General features: G+C 38.9%; 1 protein-coding gene across 3 annotated transcripts in view; it reads right to left on the reverse strand.

Annotated features, from left to right (window-relative positions):
* Window positions 1-3208: 3208 nt before the first annotated feature.
* PEX7 (peroxisomal biogenesis factor 7) overlaps window positions 3209-24492 on the reverse strand; it is a 50440-nt gene continuing 29156 nt past the window's right edge. Inside the window, exons 9-10 of one of the 3 annotated variants that reach the window (XM_055714048.1) lie at window positions 18312-18411; window positions 3209-5838 (exon numbers count right to left, since the gene is read on the reverse strand). In XM_055714048.1, the coding sequence (XP_055570023.1) occupies window positions 5770-5838; window positions 18312-18411 (169 nt within the window). In that variant the 3' untranslated portion in view covers window positions 3209-5769. The other 2 variants (XM_055714047.1, XM_055714046.1) reach the window with 2 other exon arrangements.

Consider the following 24492-nt stretch of genomic DNA (forward strand, 5'->3'; position numbering starts at 1 on the left):
ATACTTCTCCCCAGTCACTACCCTGGAAACTCTGGTACAGCTCAGTGTTTGGGTGAGACCTGCAGCACTTGCAGGAAGGTGCTCACACCCACAGCTCTCAGCCAGAGCAGTGCAGGTGTTAGGACTGCCAGGCAAGCAAGTGTGCACGGAATGACCACGCTAATATGGAGGAGTGGCAGCAAACCCACAGGCTCTGCCTGTCACCGGTGCAGACACAGTAGTCCTCCCTTCTACTTTTTGACATTGTGTTCCTTGATAAATATTCTTTCCCACCAGGGGCTGTCTCCAGCTTGTCTGCCTTTTATTTTTCCATCTTCAATTTATTCATTTTTTTGTAAAGCTACTGTTCTCACTTGCCTGGTATTTTCTCACCTTCCTTCCTTTCCCCATTCCCATTACGGACCCTGACATTAATGGAGGAACAAGACTGACTTCATAAGGACCACAGTAATACTCACCTGACTCAAAACTGCAGCTGCTCTTTTCCTCCTTCATCTCTTTCTCATCTTTACAGAATCTACGGGAGGGTTCTCCTCACCTGACTCAAAACTGCAGCCTCTCTTTTCCTCCTTCACCTCTTTTTCATCTTTACAGAATCTATGGGAAGATTCTCCTTATACTTACCATTTTAAACTGCCTTTTTCCCTTTTAAGTGTTAACTTAGTTATTTTCCACGACAGTTGATTTTCCATTTTGTTCTCTTTCTGGTTCTTACCAAGGCAGTTGTATTTTCATCTTTTTACATGCAAATCTTTAGTTTTAATAATATTCAAGTACTTACATTTTTATTGAATAAAAACTCCACTGATTACCATTAAACCACTGGAAAACAAAAAAACCCAGGACTGTGTGAGTATGCCTCCTTTTAAAAGGTGAGAGTAACACCTATCTGAATTTCTCAGGTTACCTCAGTCACAAAAGCCACAGATGCAATCAGGCTACTTTGAAGTTTAATCTTTGCTAACTCAGGGTGGGAAGAAAGCATGCACTGAAACCCAGAAGTTTTTAGGCAAAATGAGATGCCACCTGTGGCCACCTCCCTGGTGTCATGGGGCACTCCCCCTCAGGGGCCTTCACCCACTTCAGCAGCTGCACTGCAGCATAAAATGTAAACTCACAGTTAAGTGGCTTGAAATATTAAGGCATACAAAGGTTGATACACTCATTCAAACTTACTGGAGATCAAGTCTGGCTTCAAAATGCACCGAAGAACTGTGCCAATGCATCTACACCAGCCTCCAGCTGGACTCATCCCAAGCCCACACACAGCACAATTTAAAGGAATGGGCGGATCACTGTGACAGTATTTGCACATGGGAGAAAGAAAAGGTTCTTCTGACAAGTGCAGATATGAAAAAAATCTAATCATGCTTTCTGGAAATACTGCAGTAATTGGGACTCCACCTAAGCATAACCTCCGGAAGAAACAGTCTTGCCCCCTCACCAGTGAAATTATCACTAGAGAAGCGAGTCTCTAACACTGCAGAGGATCAGGCTGCAAGCCTGCTTTGGGGGCTAAATAGTTCCCTGATTGAAACAGAAAAATAAGTGTATCAGAAGGATAAAAAAATCGAATAAAGTAGAACAGTTCAGTTGGAAAGGACCTCCAATGATCATCTAGTCCAACTGCCTGACAACAAGTTGAAGCATGTTATTAAGGCCATTGTCCAAATGCCTCTTAAATGCTGACAGGCCTGGGGCATCGACCACCTCTCTAGGAAGGCTGTTCCAGTGTCTGACCATCCTCTTGGTAAAGAAATACTTCCTAGTGTTCAGTCTAAACCTCCCCTGGTGCAGCTTTGAACCATTCCCACATGTCCTAGCACCAGATCCCAGGTAGAAGAGCTCAGGACCTCCTTCTCCATGTCCCCTCCTCAGGAAGCTGTAGAGAGCAATAAGGTCGCCCCTCAGCCTCCTTTTCTCCAAAATAGACAAGCCCCAACTCCTTAGCCGCTCCTCGCAGGGCATTCCTTGCAGCCCCTTCACCAGCTTTGTTGTCCTCTTCTGGACGCATTCAAGGACCTTCACATCCTTCTTAAATTGTGGGGCCCAGAACTGCACGCAGCACTCACAACGTGAGGCTGCACTAACACTGAATTCGGGAACTTGAGCGTGTGTCCCAGGTGCCATATCCTATCTCTTGGAACTCACCTGCGTTGCAAGGCCAGCTTCTCTTGCAACATTTCTCATGGTACTCCTAATTTTGCCCATACAAAGCAAGGGGAGGAGGAGGGGAAGGTGCTGCCCCTTGCCAAACCACCCCCTTCTCAACATTGATTCAGGCCAGGCCCAGTACTAGTCTCCCACTGCTTCTCCACCATTCCACACTCAGAAGAGTTCTCCTGCACTTCACCGGGAAGGAGTTGGAAAAAGCAACAGAGAGACACCATTTGAGCTAACACTGCAGTGAAGGAGCTTCCCTCACACCTGCTGTTCTTTTGCCCAGAGACAGTGCTCAGTTCATAAGTTGATTGTTAAAAAATTTTGACCTAGCAGTGGGGCATAGATCGTAGTAATGGATAGCTCTGTGGTTCCTTACAGTAATGAGATGATTATGATGCTTTAACTTTAATCCTCCGATACAAATTACACTCAGTTCTGCATTTCACCTACGAATAATAACATGGGTATGAGAAAAAAACCAAAACAAACCAGTGTGTGGAGCAAACTGATGTCAAATTCCTAAGCACATCATTTTTTTAAATGGTTTCTTGGATGAAAATGGTAAAGATCTATATAAAATGTTTAATGGACAGTTTGCTTTAATCAGGGCCTAATGCAACTATGAAGTATATAGGGGAAGCATTGTGCAGTTACATCCATTCCCCATCACATGACCTTGAGCACATTCAAAACTGAGCAGTACTACTGAAAGGCTTAGTACACCCACGCCTATGCAGCAAAATCTGAGGCCAGCACTGCACTTGGCAGTTCATCACTGACACGTAGTCTGCACAAGCAGACACAACTATTTAAAATAGCTTTCCTTTATCAAAATGCTGACATACAGCTAGGAAAAGTTGCATATAGTCTCTAAAAGTACAAAGGAAAAATGTGACTGTTTCCCAGTATTCATACAAGACATAAACCATGATGATGATAATGATACTCTTTTCTTAAAAGATACTCTCAGTATCTTTCACTGCATTTACTTTTTGACCAATGTTTCTTAATTTGGGAAGTGAACAAAAGAGTGTAGCCAAAGATATTGTGTGCAATTAATTTAATAGCACTGTAGAATTGCAAATCCACTCCTTCAGAACATGAGTAATCAATATATTTCCTGAACCAAGGAGAAATCTATGAGCTCCCGTAAAACAAAATCTTCCACAGAAGCAAGTTTAAAAGGAGAACACTTTACATATTTAAGACTGTTGTTGTTAAAGATCTGTTTCAGTAAATGGAAAAAAAAGAGAAGCTAGTATTATGGTCATAAAATAAAAAGTATTTCTTTACAACAACTATAGCAACCATTCCCTGAGAATTAAGAATCAGCAACAACTTTTTCTGTTACAATGCAGAAATGTTACAGCACGTTCCCTCCATTCAAAGATCAAGCAGGAAGATTAAAGGCCACAATTTTTATTTACTCTGTGCATCTTCTGGATCCACTCGTTTTTCAAGAGAATTAAATCCAGACACAGCAACCCTCAGCACTGACACTAATCAGGATATGAGGGGAGAGAAGGTAGTTTAGAAAAGGTTTAATCCACATGTTGAGTGTGTGTGGTCAGAATTCCTGCCCCTGCTGTGCTAGGTTTTCTCCATTTGACCTTCCATTGATAGGCTATGGCAGCATTTAGAATGTCCCTCTCCCTCAATCCTTCTCCCCAGAAACATGCATATAAAATACATACTCCCACCAAAATGTTCCACTCACTCAGACAAGTAAGTGGCAATCTAAGCAGAAAAAAAGAGATAAAGCAGAAGGGTGGAGTAACTATTAAAGTTGAAATAATCAATTTTAATGCCTAAAATTAGATTTTATGGTCCACGATATTGCTGAAAGCTGTATGCAGCACAGCTTTATCGTTGCATCATTCCTCAGCACACATAATTAAAGCACAGTAAATATATGGAATTTGGTGCAGCACACTGTCACAAAAAAAACAAAAATCAAAAAAACCCAAAAAACCTACTTCTTCATTCAGCTTGAGAAGATGGCATTCTGGAGTCAGTTTGCAGTGACCCAGAAAAATCTTAGATCCTACCAGGTTCCAGATTCTCATGTTGCAGAAGAGGGTTTCTTAGTCTTGCCCTAACACCAAATCAATACAAGCTCATCTCCCTGTGGCTACATGCTCCAAAGCAGCACAATCAGTCTTTCCTTGCAACTTGCAGGTCTTAGCTCTTCTGAATTCTTTCACTTCTTCAAAGCATCCAGTAGATCTGGCAGTGTCTGCTGTTGCTTGATATACGAGTGGTACAGCCCAGAAATGCACAGCAATTCATTAACAGAAGACTATGAAAGCCTGACCAGAGATCTGCAAAGACCTGATCTGCAGTCTTTTGATGGTAAAGCTTGTTGATATGGGGTAACAGCAGAAGGGAGACAGCTTTAAGGTAAAATAAAAAAAAGAAAACAAAACACCCAAATCAAAAACCCCAACCCCAAACCCCAAAAGCTAGCAGGAAACCAAGAGAGAAGCCTCACGCAGCTGGATCCCGAAAGAGTATTCAAAGGAGACTGGAGAGGCATAAAACCTGAACATCTCTACTTGCCCCAGAAAAACTCAGATAAAAATACCAGCATGTGGGCTGAGGAGTCAAAGTACTCAACATACCCATAACATGTTTGGCTTATTCTTCTAAGTGCAATAGCTTGCCCACGCTGGATCTGCTTGCTATGCTTATACCATGCAGTTACACTGCACGTATGTAGGTTCAACTGGTCTGGACATCAGCTTTCACTTTGGCCAGGCTGTCAGAGCTCCAGAAACACTGAATATATGGCCACATTCCTCTTCTACCTCTTGGAAAAACTTTCTAAGTGAAAACAGAAGACAAGTTCAATAGGAGAGCTGGTTGCCTGATCTCTAAATCCTGAGGATTGTGATGCAATTGGTGTTGTCTGTATTTCATTTTTTCCTAAGTGTTTTCTCTAATATCAGACTATCTTTCTACATGACTTCATCAACTGTTTTACTCAAGGACATCTAACTGAAAAAACATATTAAACTAATCTTTATTATCTTTGTGAAGTGGCAATCAAAATGGTCAAATGAATCAGCTGGCTATAAAGTATGACATTTACTGTCTATCAAGAGTATTCGTCATATTGCACAAGAACATAATGCAAAGTGAGTCACAGCAAAACATATACATATAAATGCATCCAAGTGGTACAAACCTCAGTTGACTTTACAGTACTTTACAGTGAAAAGATGCTTTTTTCCTCTTCTTTTCTACAGCGACATTATCTCAAAATACACTGCCAGTTACTTTTACTCTTTGTAAGGATCAAGAGGATTCAGGCTTCTGCTCTCATTAGCCAGACAGATCACAAAACTGTGTTGGTGATCCTGCTCTACAGACACCAGCTCGTATCTGCTATGGTAACTCTTCAGCCATTCAGTAGCTGTTGAACGTTTTACTGGTACAGTAAACCAAGCCCTAAAATCTCCACGTGCTTAAGTGCATAACATTCTGTTCAGACAGAGTTTTACCTAAACAGAGACACTAAGATTAGTGACACAGTTGACAATTCAGCACAAGTCTGGTCATGGGGGAAGAGAGAAAGGTTCCTGGTGGGTCCAATCCACTTTTTCTCTAGACAGGAACTGCCAGACACGATGGAGTATAGATCTTGACTAGTTCATCCCAAGCACAGTCCACCACCTACAAAGCAAACAAAATCTATTTAGATCCTTTATATGTGTCATCTCCACAAAACCAGAAGGAACTTACAAGAAATTAATGCATATTGTGGAGTTAATGCTGATTTACAATTCTTCAAAATTATATAATAATGCAATTGGGTTTGGTTTTTAAAGCTTTGTCTTAACTTTACTGAGATGCATAAAAATTAAGAATCTCCTATTTTTCATACTCTCCATGAGGAAAGCGGGGAACCTTTGGGCCTCAAGTGATTGGTCCAAATAGTCTCAAGAATATAACTGAGAATGAAATGAAGGACACACAAAAGTCCAGACCTTGTGGTGTTTCTTCTCTTTGCAGGGTCTCAGGACCCTTTATGACGATAGTTAAACACTTAATGACCAAATCTGAACGACTTTCTTATATTTCCAGGTATGGGAAATTCTTATACACCTTTTCCTAATGGAGAGCTGAGGAATGGAAAAAGAAATTGACCAAAATGATGGAGAAGTTTCTTGAAGAATTAAGCCAGAACTTCAGTTTCACACAGATAAGCTGTGAGATGACTGTATCGTCTTTTGTTGAGAAGAGAGACTGTCTATTTGCTGAGCGTTGAGAATCGGGGGTAGTGGTATTGCTTCAAGCAGTCCCTAGACCCCAACAGTCTGGTAAGAAGTGATGCCACTTCTGTCAGTGGCACCTTATAAACCCAGCAGCTGATTCCAATATAACTGAAACTTATTTGAATTGCAAGTCCCAAGTTCTATTCTAAATGCAGGCTTGAACCTAAAAATCACAAAACCAGAAGGTTAACCTAATTCTACAGTATTAAAAGATTTTCACAAATAAGATTTCACAGAAGGCAGCTACAGAAAGCTTTAGGTTTGAAAAGCATCTGATAATGCACTTTAGAGTCTGTAACACAGTGAAAGGGTTAACCACACTGACAATTACTCAAGTAGATGACCTGTAATATACATTCACAAAATATTGTGGGAGACAAGAACTAAGGCAAAGGGAAGAAGAAAGAGGAGAGCTAAAGAGAAAAAGCTGATGAGCCCCACAAACATATGCCAGTAAATCTGGCTGAATCCATCTTGCATTATCTTTATGTCCTTTCCAGTTGGGATCACAAAGGATACAGTATTGGATCCTCTGCACAACAAGCTTCCTTCTGCTGCAGACTGCAATTCCTGTTCTCTTCTAGAGCCAGAACGAACAGCTGCACACTAAAAATTTGGAAATCCAACTTCAATATTTGATTTCAGGCTATAATTAGCCCATTTTGTGTTTACTATACTGCGCTATTATTCATTTTTACTGCTTCCTTAGCTGCTTCTACTTAGTTATTTGAAGTGCTTTCCATATACATCTAAATGGATCAAAAAATCTCTTGACAATGTGTCTGCCTATTCATACAACATAATAGAGCTTTGTGTAATATAATGTTCTGCTGCATTGCAGTTCCCCAAATCATACCAAAAAGAAAATCTGAGTTCTCCACTAAACACTGTGTAGAAACTGGCAATCACATAAAAGCACAGGTTTTTTTAATACTCTCTACAGCTCTGGATCAGTATTTGTATTTCTACAGGCAACACTTTCCACTTTCATAAAACCCCAAGAAACAGAGATAACATTCAGAAAAAAATCCCATGGGAATTCCCACCTGTTATCAATGTAATTAGCATCCTTGAAGTAGCCTCTGAACAAATATAGTTACAGAACTGTTTAATCTAGCAACACTAAAAATAAACGGGATATTAAAAGGGAGTTTGAAAAGGATCACTTGCAGTAATTTGCCCAACTCATTGACTTAATGATGGTACATGAAAATGACAACATAACCAGCAAACAAAAGGAAACTAAAAGCTACAGCAAATAACAGTTTATCAAGTTCTCCTGTGCGGCAGGAAGTCTATAATGGAACACTGATACCAGAAACCTTGATGAGGACACACACGCAGAGAACCGCAAACAGATATGTATGGGAAACTGGGACACCACAGCACAGAACAGCATTACAAAATGCAGTAACATTTCCATTTCTCTGTAGTACTTTCTCCAAAATACAGCCAAGACTGTAAGAGAAAGGGGACGACTGTAAGTGAACAGCACAGCAGCTGGCATTAGCTGATGGACAGCTGCTACCTGCCCCTTTGCAGTATCTCATAGATTATCACTGCCCCAGATACAAATGACTAAAATGAACTCTGGCAGAAAGAGAAGTGCCTGTTCATGCAGCTACTGCATCAGTTTGCAAAATGTCTTCTCCTTTCATTTTGCCTTTTTTGTTACGACCTGTCCTATACAATGGTCTTAAGACCATTGTATGCCTTTCCCCATAAAAGGGGAACATAGGATATTGAAAATAAGCGTTTTAAAAGCATCTAGAAATATCAGTTCTCATGTGACATATGACCATTTTAAATATCCACTTTAAAGCACTTTAGCCATGTATTTTTTTAAGAAACAGAATGCTACTTAATTTAAATATTAAAATAGCAGCAGGAATTCCACTGGGATGAGGGCTGATCCAGCACACCACAATAAATAAATACGGCATAAAAAAAGCCACAAGTTCCTAAAGTTTTTGTTTTGATTAATAAAATGACATTACTAACAGGCAAAGACAATCCTGTGGAAGGATGAAGGACAAGGGAAAAGTGAAAACAGACTCGCATATTACTTGCATACTTGGTAAGAGTCCTCGCCATTAGGAACATGAAGGCATGGAGCTTTGTCTTTCTATGAAAATGTTCACTGTCTTGGGGCCAATTTTTACTCTCAGATTGAAACAAATCTCACTGGTTTCAGTATTAAGAGCGTACATGATTTAAACCTTTTTTCTTTTTTTTAAGCTGACAGTGCAAACAGAGTAGAAGACAGTTTATTTCAGCTGCAAAGAACTATATAAATTATAATATCTTTATACTAATGAATATTTTGGACACCCATATGCCATGCAATTTCCATTATCATTTATGAATACTAAATTGTTCTTCTAACTATAGAATAAAATTCTACTATAACAACTTTCAAGTATCAGAAATTGCAGGGAAAAGGAGAATAACTAGAACTTAACTGTAAAACAGGAAAATTCTACCTCACGCTGACTGGTAAATCACATCAAGAAATAATGTAAATATGAAAAGCATACTAAACCTGGTGATTTTAAGTATGCCTAAAGCTACATGGGACAGAGGCAGTCTAACAAAATTATATTTACTACTTGTCTCTAATGCTTTTATTGTAGTAGCAAAGTTACAGTACTAGTATATATGCTAAGGGTACTGTACTGTTATCACTGCAGAATAATTATCATGCCAAGTTATCTGCCGGTAGAGATTTAAGCAAGTCTATTTGAAGCACATAAAATGGAGATTACTGTATTTCCTTTCAAGTAAAGCCAAAGAGCAAGCAAACAAAAAAATGCAGTCATCACAGAAAGCCGATTGCTTGACTAGAAATTCCTATTTTAACTCAAATGAAACAGCTATCCTGTATTTTATTGAAGTGTTTATCCTTGTCTCAGAGTATAACAATGTTTCCCACCAATTGATTTAATATTGATATCCATCCATTTATCAAAGCCATTTCCATTGACTCACTAACTGATTTACTCCTCTGACAGGCCCTCTGTTTCTTATTCATCACAATCATCTTGCTTTGCTATAGACTGAGACTTTGCCAGCACCCAAGGGCAATCTGTTCGGTCTAGTACAATTACCTGCATGACATTCTGCCTCTTTACTGTTCAGAAGGAAGCAAGAGAAAGCTCCCAAGTCAACAGCTAACTTTTTTTTTTCAATATTTGAAGGTGTAATAACCCCCCAAGCCCTAACCAAGATTAAACACATTCAAAAGAATAACTAAAAACTTTGAGTTCAGTAGTTCCTTTATGAAGGGGATTAATCAGAAAATACAGCCCTCTCTAGATTAGTAGTTCCAGAAGTATCTTGGTGCCATTCACCTTCCAGAGTGCTCATAATAAATCACTGGATAATACGCAAAACGTGTCTGAGAGAGACCTACTCTCCTCCACCCCATCCCACTTTCAAATAAAACTAATTAAGACCTGTATTTTTTTCTGTAGAAGAGACAACAGGAAAAGTATTCAGTTCTTCTCCCCCATTAATGTTGGTGTTTCCCTTCCTCTTGTAGTTTCTTATCTTCTGTGTCATTTCATACAGAATTTAATGGTATATCTATATCATTCTTAGGTATTTTTGAGGGGTCCCGAGCATTCTTTGTGTGTGGGCTGGAGATTAAGTGGAGATAAAGCAAGCTATTAGGTTTGCTACTCATCAAATTACTTTCACAGGTGATCATTAAAACTGATTAGTTAAGCGCATAATGGATCACATACGAGTTTTAAACGCATTGAATACCTATCCAAACCACTTGTATGGCCTTTTGTTTGGTCAACAGTTGTGGGGCTGAACTGCACACAATGACTACCTTTACAAGAGAGTGAAAGTGATGACAGTTTGTAAATAAACACTTTTTTATTTTCAATGTGCGATAACACCATTTTTAAATTTACTTTTGAAAAAACACACATTGGTTTTATTATTTCCAGTAAAAACAAACCCTGGACCAGAAGTTCTTACTAAGATCTAGGTTCAAACTACAGTTATCAGAAACAGATGTTCCAAATACTGCTTAAAAAATGTGTTTCTTAAGGAGAGAAAAGATAAAAGACTCAAGGGGCATTATTCTTCAGATTGCAAAGATATCTCACAAAGAACTGATCTAAAGAACATGGAGCTGTCCCAGAATTTATTTTGTTGCTCTGACATGAGCAACAGGAAGACAACTTGGTAGTCATGCTACGTATTTCTATGAGTATGGATTTCATCAGTAAGATGCAAAGGAAATTGAGATACAAGTTGCAGGTTAGAGAGAAATCCTTGGGATCTCCACAAAATTTATAGCAATTAATTAAATTAATTAAATAATTAAAAAAAATTATAGCAATTCCTACTTTATAAAAAGGGGAAAGACATCTCCCCAGCCTTTCAAGAACTGTTTTTAATCAGTAAAGTAAATCATAAGCTCTGTAGAAGATACATTGGAACTGCAAAATGCCTTTCTGTGCTGATACTGACCTTGGTGACCCCAAATGCAGGCAACGTACATGCAGTGAAACTGTTTTCTAATGACCCTATTCAATTGTCAAATTCATCCTTAACTCAGAGTTAGGCTAAGTTATTTCCTTTTGGGATTTAATCACAGATAATCATAAACCAAATAATGTTTTCAGTAACAGCTGCAAAATCCTGTTGTCTTCCATTGAGTTTTACTAGTGCAATTCACTGGGAATTCTCAGATTTATTGATTGTGCAGAAAATAAAATTCACTACATTGACTAAAAGATGAGGCTCACTAAAGTAGGAAGTATTTTGTAGGCCACAATCAAATACAAAGCACAAGCAATGCATTTCTTGAGTAAGAAACTGCTGCCTCCCACCTCTTCCCAGTACTTCAGAATCAAAATTGAAGTGCATTTTGCATTCTGTACACTTGCAGCTTTTACAGAATTGTGATGCCTGACAGCAACCTTCCCAAACAGCTTAGTATGAGACTTCCTCTGATATTGGCAGAAAGTGACCATTAGTCATGAATTAGTTTTGACTTACACAATGAAAGTTTAATTTTAACAGTTTGGGAAAGATACAATAAGCACCAGGAAGAAATGTCACCTCCTTCCCTCCTCCAATTCTGCAAAGGAGTTCAAATTGGTTTAACATTTGCAGCTGGTTAACTTTGATCTTTCCATGCAATAATCCACTCTGAAATTAAGTAAGTAGGATCTCAAAGGATCACTAACTGTGTAACTTTAGTAGCATCCTGGAGAAGGACCATAAAATGAAGTACAGAGAGAGATATAATTACAGCAGTGTGATAGCCACAACAGCTGGGTGGAACCTATCAGTTCCTTGGCAATTAGGTGTAAAAGATAACAGCAAGTGATCAAAAGAAAAGAAGCAAAGGAAGTCTCTGTTTTTCTGTACACTTCCGCAAGATGTGACCACTTTTACGTGAAAGTCAACATTTCTGGGCCTGTTGAGGGTGTACAATTAATTTAAATTAACAGCAAAATACATAGCAAAACAGCATCACTAAAGACATCTGCATTTATATTTGGCTCTACTGGTTAAGCCATCCTCAGCAGCCCCTCTCCTGTCCACTCCCCTGCTTGCTGTGTTGGCATAGCTAATGCAGTATACTGCACAAGCTGAGCATATCTGTAAACTGTACAAGCAGAATAAACCTGTAAATTGAAATTTGACAGATGATCAAAATTTTTTCCATAAAGATGGAAGAATTTAGAACTAGATTTCAGTTGTTTTCAGGGGATGCAGCTAAGTGTATACAGTTTGGCTATGACCTCCCTCCAACTAGTAAGAAATTACAGCTTTCTTAAAATGTTAATGTTAGTGATACTGATGCCTTAAGAAAACTCATGATACCGTCAGTACAGCAGCATTTCATGGGATCAACAGACTGATGCTACAAGGCAGGCACCTCTGCTCAGTTCTATCTGCCTCTGGCATGGCACAACATGCTGGTGATACCCCACAGCTTTAGGAAGAAGGTGGTAGAGGTTCAGGGAAGCTGGATCACAAAGACAGTGTAACACAGAGCATAAGACTGGTTTCATGGGTACTTGCACTGGTATTACCACTGTCTCTATATTATCTGGTATTGTGTGTGTGTATTGCTGTATTGCCCCTCACCATCTCCAAATGCAATACAGAATAACAGAGGCCAGGCCCTTTCTTGCACTGGATACATCCCAGAGCTCCAGGTGCTTTGAAGAAATAAGAGAAACCTGTTTTATGTGAACTAATCTACTTACACAAGGAGGTGCAGGCACATGGAGGGCTCAAGAAAACAAGTTTGTCTCCCAGACTATGTTGACACAAACAGCTATTTAGACAGCTAGCTACCCATTTGTAGTATAATTACTATCCAAACACACAAAACCACAGTAAAAGAGAATCGTAAATGATCAATATTCATGTTAGTTATTCTAAAACCTAGACTTTAACATGCATTCAGATAACAGACAATTTTGGACTAGAGAACTGACATTTGGTTTATCCTTATTTAGTACAGAACAGTTTCCAAAGTTTCCTCAGTATTGTTGAAGTCCTGTTCTAACTTGGCACGTCATAGATGTCTAATCTGCTCTTCATGTGTCAAGTGTTCTAAGCCACTACACTACTTGCCATCACTTCCATTGACAATCACATATCCTTGCAATTTAGGAATAACAGCATTGTTTGTAACATAAAAGTATAGAGAAATGGAAAGATTCCTCTTCTGTTTCCATTAGATACTTCATCACGGTCCTAGCAATAAGATAGAAAGCGTGGCTCAGTGAAAAACATTATTTTATACTTTCCATTGGCTGCTTTACAGAGATCAGAACAGACGTGAGGTGTAGGCTGAAAAAGGTCATCAAATAAAATTCAGACCTTCGTTTTTTCTTACATTTGTGTTGAGCAAAATACAGCTTTAGAACTACAACAGAAAGGGTTTGGTATTTTTTGTCCATCACTTAAAAGAAATTCATGGTACGTTTGTATTTTCTATTCTCTATATACTTATTAAAATAATTTCAGAATCAAGACAAGAAGTGGTGAATGTTCACAGTTATCTGTATTTTTCATCCATGTCATTGACGGATTGCCTAAAAGACATTTAAAATTAGTTCATGACTGCCATGTAACATTCGACCCACAACAGAAGAAAAAGGCTGCTTTTAAATAAAGCTGCACAAATAATACCAAAATAAGTTACATTCATGCTTAGATGTTATAGGTAAGCACAGCAAAACCCCACTAAAAGCTAGGCTTAAAGGAGTATTATACTTTTAATTCATCAGAACATTCACAGATCACATACAGGGAAAGTAAGTATCAGAAGAAAAATAAGAAACCCAGTGAGCTACAGAGTATAATTCCAGTATATGGTCTAGCATTATCAGCCCCTAGCGAGGAATGCCATATATCTGATTACCATTTTCATATTCTCTACATAACTATCTAGTGTATATGGAAAGGAGCAAACTTTAATTGTTTTTCTTATCCCAAAATTTTGGAAAGAACTAGCATGTCTGGTCTAAAAAAATTGCATACTCTTCATACTGCTGACAGGGTAAATGGATTTGTTCAGTTCTGAATACTGTACACCATTACAAATTCAAAAGATATTTGGTGCTTAGGGTCTTGTCACTGTTCTTGTGTGTATCAAAGATACTTTGGCTGAAAGCTGGAGTTGGGAGTATTTTCTCCTAGGCAACCTGCCTTGCAAGCTCTCACATCAGCACTTGCCAATTTAACAGAGAAATGCCCCGAGTATCATGAGGGCCATTTCTGTTAACGCTTTGCATTGTAAAAGACACATTTTTTTCTATGCACCTGAACGTTTGTTTGTTAGCTGTCTGAAATGGCTGTGAACCTGACCCAACATTATGGTGGGAAAAAAACTGCAAACCGAGCAACAGTTGATTTTATTAAAATGCAAAGCTTTCAACAAACACTCACTTTATGTAGAGGCAGATACTCCAGAATCAATATCAGAATCTTATTTAAGCACAAAGGAGTTTTCTGTTTTATCTAAATACTACTTACCATCACGACCTGGGACCCAATCCTTATGGCCACATCCCTCTCCCACATGCTGCCTCCCCTTACCAGGATACTGTACAAGCAGCAGCTTGCCTGCATGTACCTACTCTCTGTCTATGGATTCTGTTCAAAGCTTGAACAGTTCCACAGGAATGTCTTGCAATTCCTAGATCAGACCACAGCAACTATTTCAAACACTTTTGGAAAGTAGATGGCTTTTTTCCTTGACATGTAAAAGCTACTTTAAAAATGCTTAAGTTCATTGGACAAAGCCAAAGAAAGTATCGTCTGGCTAGACAACAAATATATCATTAAGAATGTAAGCAAAGGTTAATGACCAGAATGGTACTTAATTTGACTATAAATGAATAGCTTGTCCATTATGAATAAAATACAGTGCATGCATGGAGGAGGAGAAGCAGTTCAAATCTCGAGTCATAACTCCTTATAAAGCACACAATGAAAATCACAAATCATACAAATGCACGTAGAACAACAATGAATGGGGATCACTATCAGGTCTCGATAGAGAGAAGACATGAAGGAAGCTACACACTGGGATAAGCAACAGAAAATTCAAGCAAATAGTCTGTGTTGAATTGATCTAGAAGCTAGGGAAAGGTTGCAAGTGCTCATACCGGAAGCAACCATTCAGTAAGTGTTCATAGAATCACGGAACGGTTTGGGTTGGAAGGGACCTTAAAGATCATCTAGTTCCAACCCCCCACCATAGGCAGGGACACCTTCCACTAGACCAGGTCACTCAAAGCCCCGTTCAGCCTGACCTTGAACACTTCCAGGGATGGGGCATCCACAACTTCTCTGCGCAACCCCTTCCAGTGCCTCACCACCCTCACAGTGAATTTCCTCCTTATAGCTAATTTAAACCTACCCTCTTTCAGCTTAAAGCCGTTCCCCCTTGTCCTATCCCTACATACATGCCCTTGTGAAAGGTCCCTCCCCAGCTTTCCTGTAGCCCCCCTTTAGGCACTGGCAGGCTGCTATAAGGTCCCCCCAGAGCCTTCTCTTCTCCAGGCTGAACAACCCCAACTCTCTCAGCCTGTCTTCATAGGAGAGGGGCTACAGCCCTCTGATCATCTTTGCAGCCTTCCTCTGGACTGGCTCCAGCAGGTCCATGTCCTCCTTACACTGGGGTCCCCAGAGCTGGACGCAGCACTCCAGGTGGGGTCTCAGAAGAGTGGACTAGAGGGGGAGAATCGCCTCCCTTGGTCTGCTGGCCACACTCCTGTTGATGCAGCCCAGCATATGTTTGGCTTCCTGGGCTGCAAGCGCACGTTGCCAGGTCATGCTGAGCTTCTCACCAACCAACACTGCCAAGTCCTTCTCCTCAGGGCTGCTCTCAATCCATTTTCCACCCAGTCTGTAATTGTGCTTCGGATTGCCCTGACCCACTACTCATGTCATCAACAAAGACATTAAACAGCGCTGGTCTCAATAATAACCCCCGAGGAATGCCACTTGACACTCATCTCCACTTGGACATCAAGCCGTTGACTGCAACTCTTTGATGCGACCATCCAGAGAATTCCTTATCCACCAAGTGGTCCATCCATCACATCCATGTCTTTCCAGTTTAAAGACAAGGATGTTGTGCAGGACAGCGTCAGATATATTGCACAGGTCCAGATAGATGGTATCAGCTGCTCTTCCCTTATCCACCAACATACACTGTAACCCCGTCGTAGAAGGCCACCAAATTTGTCAGGACCGATTTGCCCTTAGTGAAGCCATGCTGGTTGTCACAAGTCACTTCCCTATTTTTGATGTGTCTTAGCATAGTTTCCAGGAGGATCTACTTCATGATCTTGCTGGGCACAGAGGTAAGGTTGACTTGCCTGTAGTTCCCCAGGTCCTCCTTCTTTCCGTTTTTAAAAACGGAGGTTACATTTTCCCTGTGTTCTGTAGTTACAGTTTAATTCTATCAGAAGTTTTTCAATTTATTTTAAAAATCAGAATGTTTACAGTTTGCATTGCTGTGATATCCAACTTTCACAATACATTAAATCAACTCAGTAGAAAAAAAACAGAGGAATATTATATCTGTTGCAGATGCCAAGCTTCTGTCTGGAAAGCACATTGGCATGCAGCGTGTATGGATATGCACCCCAGATTTACAGATTTTGTGCATTAAGTCCAACATTGGACTTGTAGAATTTCTGTGTGGAAAAAAATACTTGGATTCATGAATGCCCTAATGTAGATGGGTATGTACACCATTATTTTACTTTTTCCAACATACAAGTGTATGTGCAGCTGTTCGCTTTCCTTTCATTATCTATCATCAATGAGCAGTTACTTGTTCCAAGAAGGGCACTCCATACATTGCAGCTACAAAAGAATATCCACATAGCAGCAACTCCCAAGTTTGACAGGTAAATCATACCAAAAAAAAAAAAAAAAGTCATATCTAGCCAGTCAGTCAGAAACACCATCCACTGAGCCCCATTCTGTAACACACAGGATGCTTCGCAACGGATTTATGATCAAGATGTGATCACATCCTCAGTACAAAAGGAAGACAAATCTTACTGCCTCATTCAGATCCATGGCAAAACCCACACCAGCTTCATGGAAAGCTGAACTGGGCTCAGAGTCTGCAGTGATATAGCACAGTAAGGCCCCAATGTACTACACTATGCTTGCTGCTTCCTCTGGACCTAATTCAGCCAGAATTGTAGCTATGCACTCACCTGGGACAAAGTTTTAGTTCCCAGCAACTGGCCTTTAAGCTGTTCTTGCCCTGCCTTGATGAAAAATAACCTGAACCTTAAGAATTTTTTTTACAGCCTTACAAATTTCCCTATGTGGTTCACAGCATGGCCTCGTGAACAATTACCGCAGCACCTCTGAGGCAACAGAATGAAAGGAACAAGCAACCAGGCAGAAAACTCTTCAAGTTAGCATTTGGCTAGAATGGTTTCATATGCATTAAGCTAAGTATTTTGCCAAATGTACACCTTTCTCCTGTGTCTTTTATGAGTAGCAGAAATTATGATGGTCTTATTTGCTTTGTCCAATCAGAATTCCAATGCAGATGTTACAAGTCATTTTAATTTGGGGTAAAAAGATTATTTCACTGTGAATTAGAAAGGAATCTAGATGCAAATGATATCTGTGGCACTTTCAGTAGTGCACTAGTTATAGTTAACTTGGTGACAGTAATTTCTGTGTGAAAACCACAGGCTTTCTTGTTTTAAAGCAAATAATTACTTCAGTTTTTCTGCCTTTCTTGCCTGAAAAAACACTTCATACTACAAACAACAATCCTCTGTTTACAAACCAGAAATGATTGTAGCAACAGAAGCAGAGGAGAATCCTAGAACCACCAGAACATAAGTAAGTGTCCGTGATAAAACAGGTTCCATTCATTCCTGTCAACAGCTGAGGGGTTTAGAATTCTAACTACATATTAAGCCTCTTCTAGTACTCCAAATATTATAACAAACCAGGTCTAGGTATCATGTGTGACACTACCAATGTTTAACTTGGATATAGAAAGCTCTGTATCTCAGATCATTCTAGGCCCTTCTCTATTAACTCTTCCTTCCGAAACAAAACTACCTCATTTTCCCTGAGCTCACTGTGGCTTCCAGCTATCTGATTTTGCAATTCTGTCTGTCCTGCCCTCCTCTCCCACCCAATGCAAGTAACTGATTTATAAATAAAAATGGACATGAAGCGAGGTTTATTTAATAAGCATTCATCCAGACTCACTTCCAGAAGCTTTCTGCAATCTGGTGACTCTTATTCAGGATCTGAGTCCTGCAGTCCAGCCATGACCCCAATGGCTATAAATAGGCAAGTGAAAAGTAAATTCACCCCAGCCCTTACCTGACCACGGTTGTGAAGACTTAAATCCAGTCCACATGTAAATTCAGTATGATGCTCGACTGTTTCCAGCAAAGGGTTAGGCTTGGAAAAATCCCAGAATCTATAGAGAGAAGGAAGGAGGGAGGGAGGGAGAGAGAGAAGGGGATGGGGGGGTGGGGAATCAAACAAACCACAATTAAAGTAATTGAAAGGCCATTTCAAAAATATAATGCAAGATATTGACAAATCTGTTGCTGCCAGGGTATTTAAAAAAGCAAACTCATCCACTTAGGAAACATAACAAATCATATTCCTGCAAAGCCATCTGCTGATTTGCATAAATTAAACCCCACTGGGCAAAATGATCTTTGTCTCCTGTTGCAGAAACTGAGATCAAAGTTGGCACCAAAGAGCTGCCATTGGGACATTATTAAAACAGAACAAAATGTAGGCTAGAATACTCTTGTTATATTTCTTGATGGCTGAGGAATTTTATGCCTGAAAAACTTTAGCAAAATTTATATTTTTCTCTGGTTTTGGTATTGTTCACCACAAGGTCTTTATCTACTGCAAATTACACATCCATTTAGAGATACTGGTCATTCCCAGTCTCAAATTTGAGATTGTGTTCCTGTAGAATAGAATTTAATATTACAATTTAATAATAAATTTGTATTAAAAAGATCAGTTGCATTACATGGTTAATTCCACTAACTTATATTTCAAAAAGCAATTTTTTTTTGAGCCTTGTTGATATAAATGCTTAGAAAATAGACTTCTGAAGTGCTCTACTTCTCTCAGCTGCTGCACCATTAGATGCAATGTCCATCAATGCTGTTAACAGCAAGGATAAGAGAAGTATAAGGGAAGATGGGATGAAAGTACAGGTACAAGAAATCTCAGTCCTGAAAAAAGAGTTCAGGAATAGAACTTTCAAATAGTAACACACTGACAAGACACCACACGATGGCACAAAAGAAAGATTTGGTTTTCTTTTTTGCATTGTATGTACTGCTTAGAAAAGTCCACAGGCTGCAAAGCACAGCACATTTTATGGGCTGGCAGCTGTAATCGAATTTTCTACAGCTCAGACTTCTCCATAGCGCTCAATCATATGCTTTACTTTTGTAACAACCACAGAGGTGTCTCTGCCTTGCTCCTATTGGGGAAAGTGACAATACCTAATAAGAACACTTCATTATCAGACCAACTAAACTGAAAGCACTGTGTGCTCAAACCAATTCAGGTAAAATAGCAAACATTGGAGCCAGCAGGGTCAGTTTGTTTAACATGTAGATGTTATTTCCTTCATAAAGGAGCAGAGTGGTATCAGCACAATGGCTACGCTATAGCAACAACCCTCTTAACTTTTTCCTAGTAGCTGAGATCTAAGATAAACAGCCTAGTTTGCAGGAGAGAAGAGCAAAAGACCATTTCAGCATTTTCATCCTCTCACATTTGTTCATAAGAAGATAAGGAAACAAATCTTTGTTGTTTCTAAGTAATAGTGGTAGCCTTCCTTACCACGTTAGTTGTCTACTAACTCTTGAAAGACAGATGCTCATAACTGAAAACTAAGATTAAAGGAAACAAGTTCAGATCTACAAAAACTTAGAAAAAAAATTCTGATAAATTTTAAAAATAGAAGGCCAATTTGGTGTTTGTTGTATGGAGTCATGCTTGCAAAAAGTCAGAAGGAGTATAGTTTGAGTACTCCAACTTAGTTTAAGTTCCACAGGCTGTCTGGGACTTGTGGGTTTTTGACATAAAAACTACTACTGAAAGTCAAAAAAAAAAAGTACAGTTTCAGGACTGACAACCACTGATGACAAATCAGTGATGGCTCCTGTAACAAATTCGCAGTCCAAAGTGAAAAACACTATCTACAGCCCAGCTTCCAAAACTAGCATGGTGACAACAATATTTTCCTCAGAGTGAACTTCCATCACATTCTGAAGACTGAAAGTGCAATGCAGGTTTTCTAAGACGGTGTTTACCCCATCACGATAGCTGTACAGAAAAATGAAGATGCATTCACAGCAAACAGTTGTGCTTGCATTATTTGAATTGGTTGGGAGCATGAACTTCAGCAGTGGGCCAGACAACTGCATATGCTTTTAGGGTCTATTACAGGGTTTGTACAGCCTGTATAATCACAGGTGTGCCACTTAGACGGAACTGCCATTTTTACCTATATTATGTACATTAAAACTAGAGCTCACAGTGGCAGTCACACGTGCACTGACTGTATACACCCTGTAACCTAACAAGTGCATTTTCTTAAACTTTTTCTCACTGGAACTGTTAAAAGTGTATTTTTTCCCTGATTTCTTGATAGTTTCTTGTTTGTTTTACACATACTTCACAGGCAATTCATAAGCTGCACATATATCACAAATGGACTGCTTATTCTAAACAAGCCATTACGTGAAAAGAAAGTCTGCCATCCTGTGGATTTTGTACTTTGTACCACCCATAGCAATACCATGGAGGTCTGTCTTGCTACATACATCTTCTGTGCTCTACTACCAAAACACTTTTACCAGCCCTCAAAATAGTTTCTCCCACCATGTCCTCCTCCCCACTCTACCCCTGCCTCTTGCCCTTGTGCCTCTACCACTGGCTGGGAAAACGAGGCAGCAAGTACCATTTCAGGTTCCAGTGTCTGTACAAGGTAGGACAATCCATGCGTTGTGGCAGCCTGTTGCTGCATGCTGAGGAGCCAGCAGATCAGCAAGCAGATTAGGCAGGTGGTGAACTCATGCTATGTCTTTTGCCTTCCTTAAGGCAATAGTTTGGATTTCCCTCTCTTGTACGCTCATGAGTTTCCATTAAGTTGGTACAAGCTTAGTAAATTTAGACTACAACTTTCCTGTCAAATCTAATTAAGTTTTCAACAGGTTCAAAAGTTACTTCAGGAAATGATTCAGGGAAAACGCACTGATGGAAGCACAAGCACCACAACTCCTCAAGTCCATTTCCTTCTGAGTAACAACAACAACAACAAATTACGTATGAAAGCTTTACTACTGCTCTTAGGTTTCAAATAGAAGATGTCTCCATATGTTATATATTTAGGTGGGTGTGAATCAACTGTTTAGAGGCTGATTTGCATAAAAGCCCACTCAATGCTACCATGTACATGCAACTGCATCAGGCAGAAGTCACAGTAGCATATGGATGTATATAACCAGGAAGTTTTCAAGAACGCCACAGAACTCAGTCTACTACATGTGTATCGCACCATTCATTCTCCTGCTTCCATTCTCTAATCCCTGTGCAAAGATAGCTACCTGTAAACATTCTTCCTGCAAACCAGAAAAATTTATGCCTGAGCAGAACTTAGTGTTGAGCTACCCTTGGATACAGGCCAATCAGGGCAATGTTGTTACTTCAGGCATTAACTGAGGACATCTAACTATTTCCACAACAATATCCTTAAGACATTACAGTTCCAGTAAACTATCAACATTATGAAGCAGCTCAGGTATAGATGAAAGCCTTTATTCAAAGTACTATCTTTCATAAGCATCAAAGAAAAGAGGAAGAACTGCTTGAAAGCCAAATCAAATGGAAGAGGATCCAGAAAAGTAATTCTGAAATAGGTTTTACTTTTGAGTTTGTTCCAGTAGCATAATTCTTCCCTAAGGACTGAACTTATATGATTAATTTTGAAGCAATTCTTGCTGAAATGCTAACTTCTTAGTTTACTTCCTATGTACTGTATGGGAAAACAAAGCACACCACTTACACACTTAAGACCCTACTCTAATAGAACTGCATAGGCACCACTGTTTTTTCTTATTGCACATAAGCTGATGTCCTGACAATGAAATCCCATACAAACATTCTTCTATAAGGTAAAATGGCAGATTGCAAGTTATGTTTGTTTCAATTCTTCTTTTATGAACAAGTTACTAGCTTTTATCATATCCTTTCTGCTTCTGAAGATCTAAAAATTTACAAAACTTACCAGTAACTTTAACCCTTCCCTCAAAACAATGATTTAAGAACAACCCTCATCGTCATCATCATGTACCCATATCCAACCCAAGAATGTATTTCTATCATTACCCTGTTCAGGCATCAATCAAAAATCCTAAACCAGAAACAGAGTGCCCTGAAAAATGGAGCATGCTCACAAAATGAAGGTATTTCTTGTCACTAAAAAGTTCAATCTGATTTAAGAAATGCAAATGAGAAACTCAACTTAGGAAGGTACTTGCCTTCTCTAGTACTTTTAGCTTAAATCAAATCAAGGTGCAGCCCAAGATACAGCATCATGTGCTACTCTAACCTGGAAAGATAAAGACATGAGCTTACCAATGGGCTGGTTGGTATACAATAGTAACAACTTCACTGCTGCTGATACACAGCAATTTAAGTGTAGTTATGAAAGTGAAGTTATCCAGCTTACTCTTTGTTCCCTGATTTCTCTCCAAAACATGAATTAACTAGAAGGGGACACAAATCCCTAACTTAGAAACACATATGGTCTCATCAGAGCTTCTAAATATTCCCCATCCTTTAGGATCATAATTCTAGGCTGAAGCTTCAGTTCACTTTGACATGTCCCACTCTTCATTAAGATTGAGAAAGGTCAGTTGGCTAAAAATGGGTAAATCAGATGCCTGAGAAATACAGAAGTGGTTGCCACTAACATACAGATAATACTGTAGGTATGTGTAGTCTTCTCAATACTTGTTTCCTCATCTGTCCACAAAGAAACCTAACTTTGCCTTCCAGACAGACAGGATACCTTTTGTAGAGAAAGGTTTAAAGGTATTTGTATGCCAAAAAGAATTAATAGATAACTTCACAATCAAAAAGTAAAAAGGGTTACTCAGAAGAAAAAATATGCACTTTGCATAAGAATAAATATTCAGATGCTGCCACAGTTAAATATTCAAGTATAAATACTTGAAGGTTTTAGTTACAAATATTTAACATTTATATAGACCTGTTTATTAAGATAAATGAAAAAATACAAATATCCCTTTGCTGTATTCTTCAACAACATTATAGCATTATTCATAGCACCAGAAAATTTGTTTTCATAGATAAAAGGTATTAATCTATTTATGAGGTTGTATCATTTGATGAGTAGCTCCTGCAGCCAACACCTTCCTCACTTTAAGAGAAATTCCATCTCATAATACTTATTTCACAGAAAACTAGTATGTACAGGCAGGAAAATGCCAGTGAATTCAAAAAATACAATAACTTGGACATTTGTTTATATGTCAAAATATTTACCATTAAATTGTTATTCTTTTTTTAATCCAAAAAGAAAATATGCAAGAGAACAGAAATGCTTTATGCTGGTCTGTGAGTGTCTTTGACTAGCTCTATAATTGCAAAAACCAGTTAAATCATAATTAAAAAATACAATCAGTTTTGAATTTTGTTAGTTTCATCAGATGTAACGCCCAAAGCTTTGACTATTACTAGCAACTCTGCTACCAAGAAGGCTTTTTATAATGATGCAGGAACTATTATCAGCTGAGACTTCAAATTAATAGATTCTTCTACTGCAGAGTTTTCAGTTTCACGCTGGAAACCACCTGTGACAAGCATTTCGTTCAGCGGGAAAACATTTTCCATGTGGAAAGAAAAGAAAAAAAAGAAAAAAGAGAGCAAATGAGAAAACACTACTCATCTTTTCACCTTTAAGAAAAAAGAAAAAAGACAATGATCATTAATTGAAGTGAAGAATAGTTTCTTTTATGAGCAGCATTATTGCAGTAGTTCTCAAGATTTCTTTGTGATCCAGGCTACTGAACTGTACATAGTGATGGAGAGCTAGAGATAGTGGATTACCTTAAAGAATCTTGCAGACATGATGTCCAGTATAGTACAACTTTCAACAAAAATCCCCTTTTGGCCTCAGAGGCAAGCTTCTGTGAATACATTTCAAGATCTGGCCTGATACCAGCTTAATGAAGTTCTATAATTTATCAGATCTTCTGTTTAGACGTTGGTGAGCCCTGTCTGTGCCTAATGCACCAAGATTTTTTTTTTATACTGAAGAGAGTCTAAAAATATAAAATAGTGATTCCAGTAAGAGATGACACTGATGTTCTTTCAAACTGAATTTTGATGGAGATAACATTTAAGAACATGCACACAGACCTAAATAAGTCCTGGAAATGTTACAGTACTTTGTGCATTTCCTGGCATTTTAACAATTAATTTGTGTTAA

The sequence above is a fragment of the Falco cherrug genome, chromosome 6, assembly GCF_023634085.1.
Source record: "Falco cherrug isolate bFalChe1 chromosome 6, bFalChe1.pri, whole genome shotgun sequence".
Classification (NCBI taxonomy): domain Eukaryota; kingdom Metazoa; phylum Chordata; class Aves; order Falconiformes; family Falconidae; genus Falco; species Falco cherrug.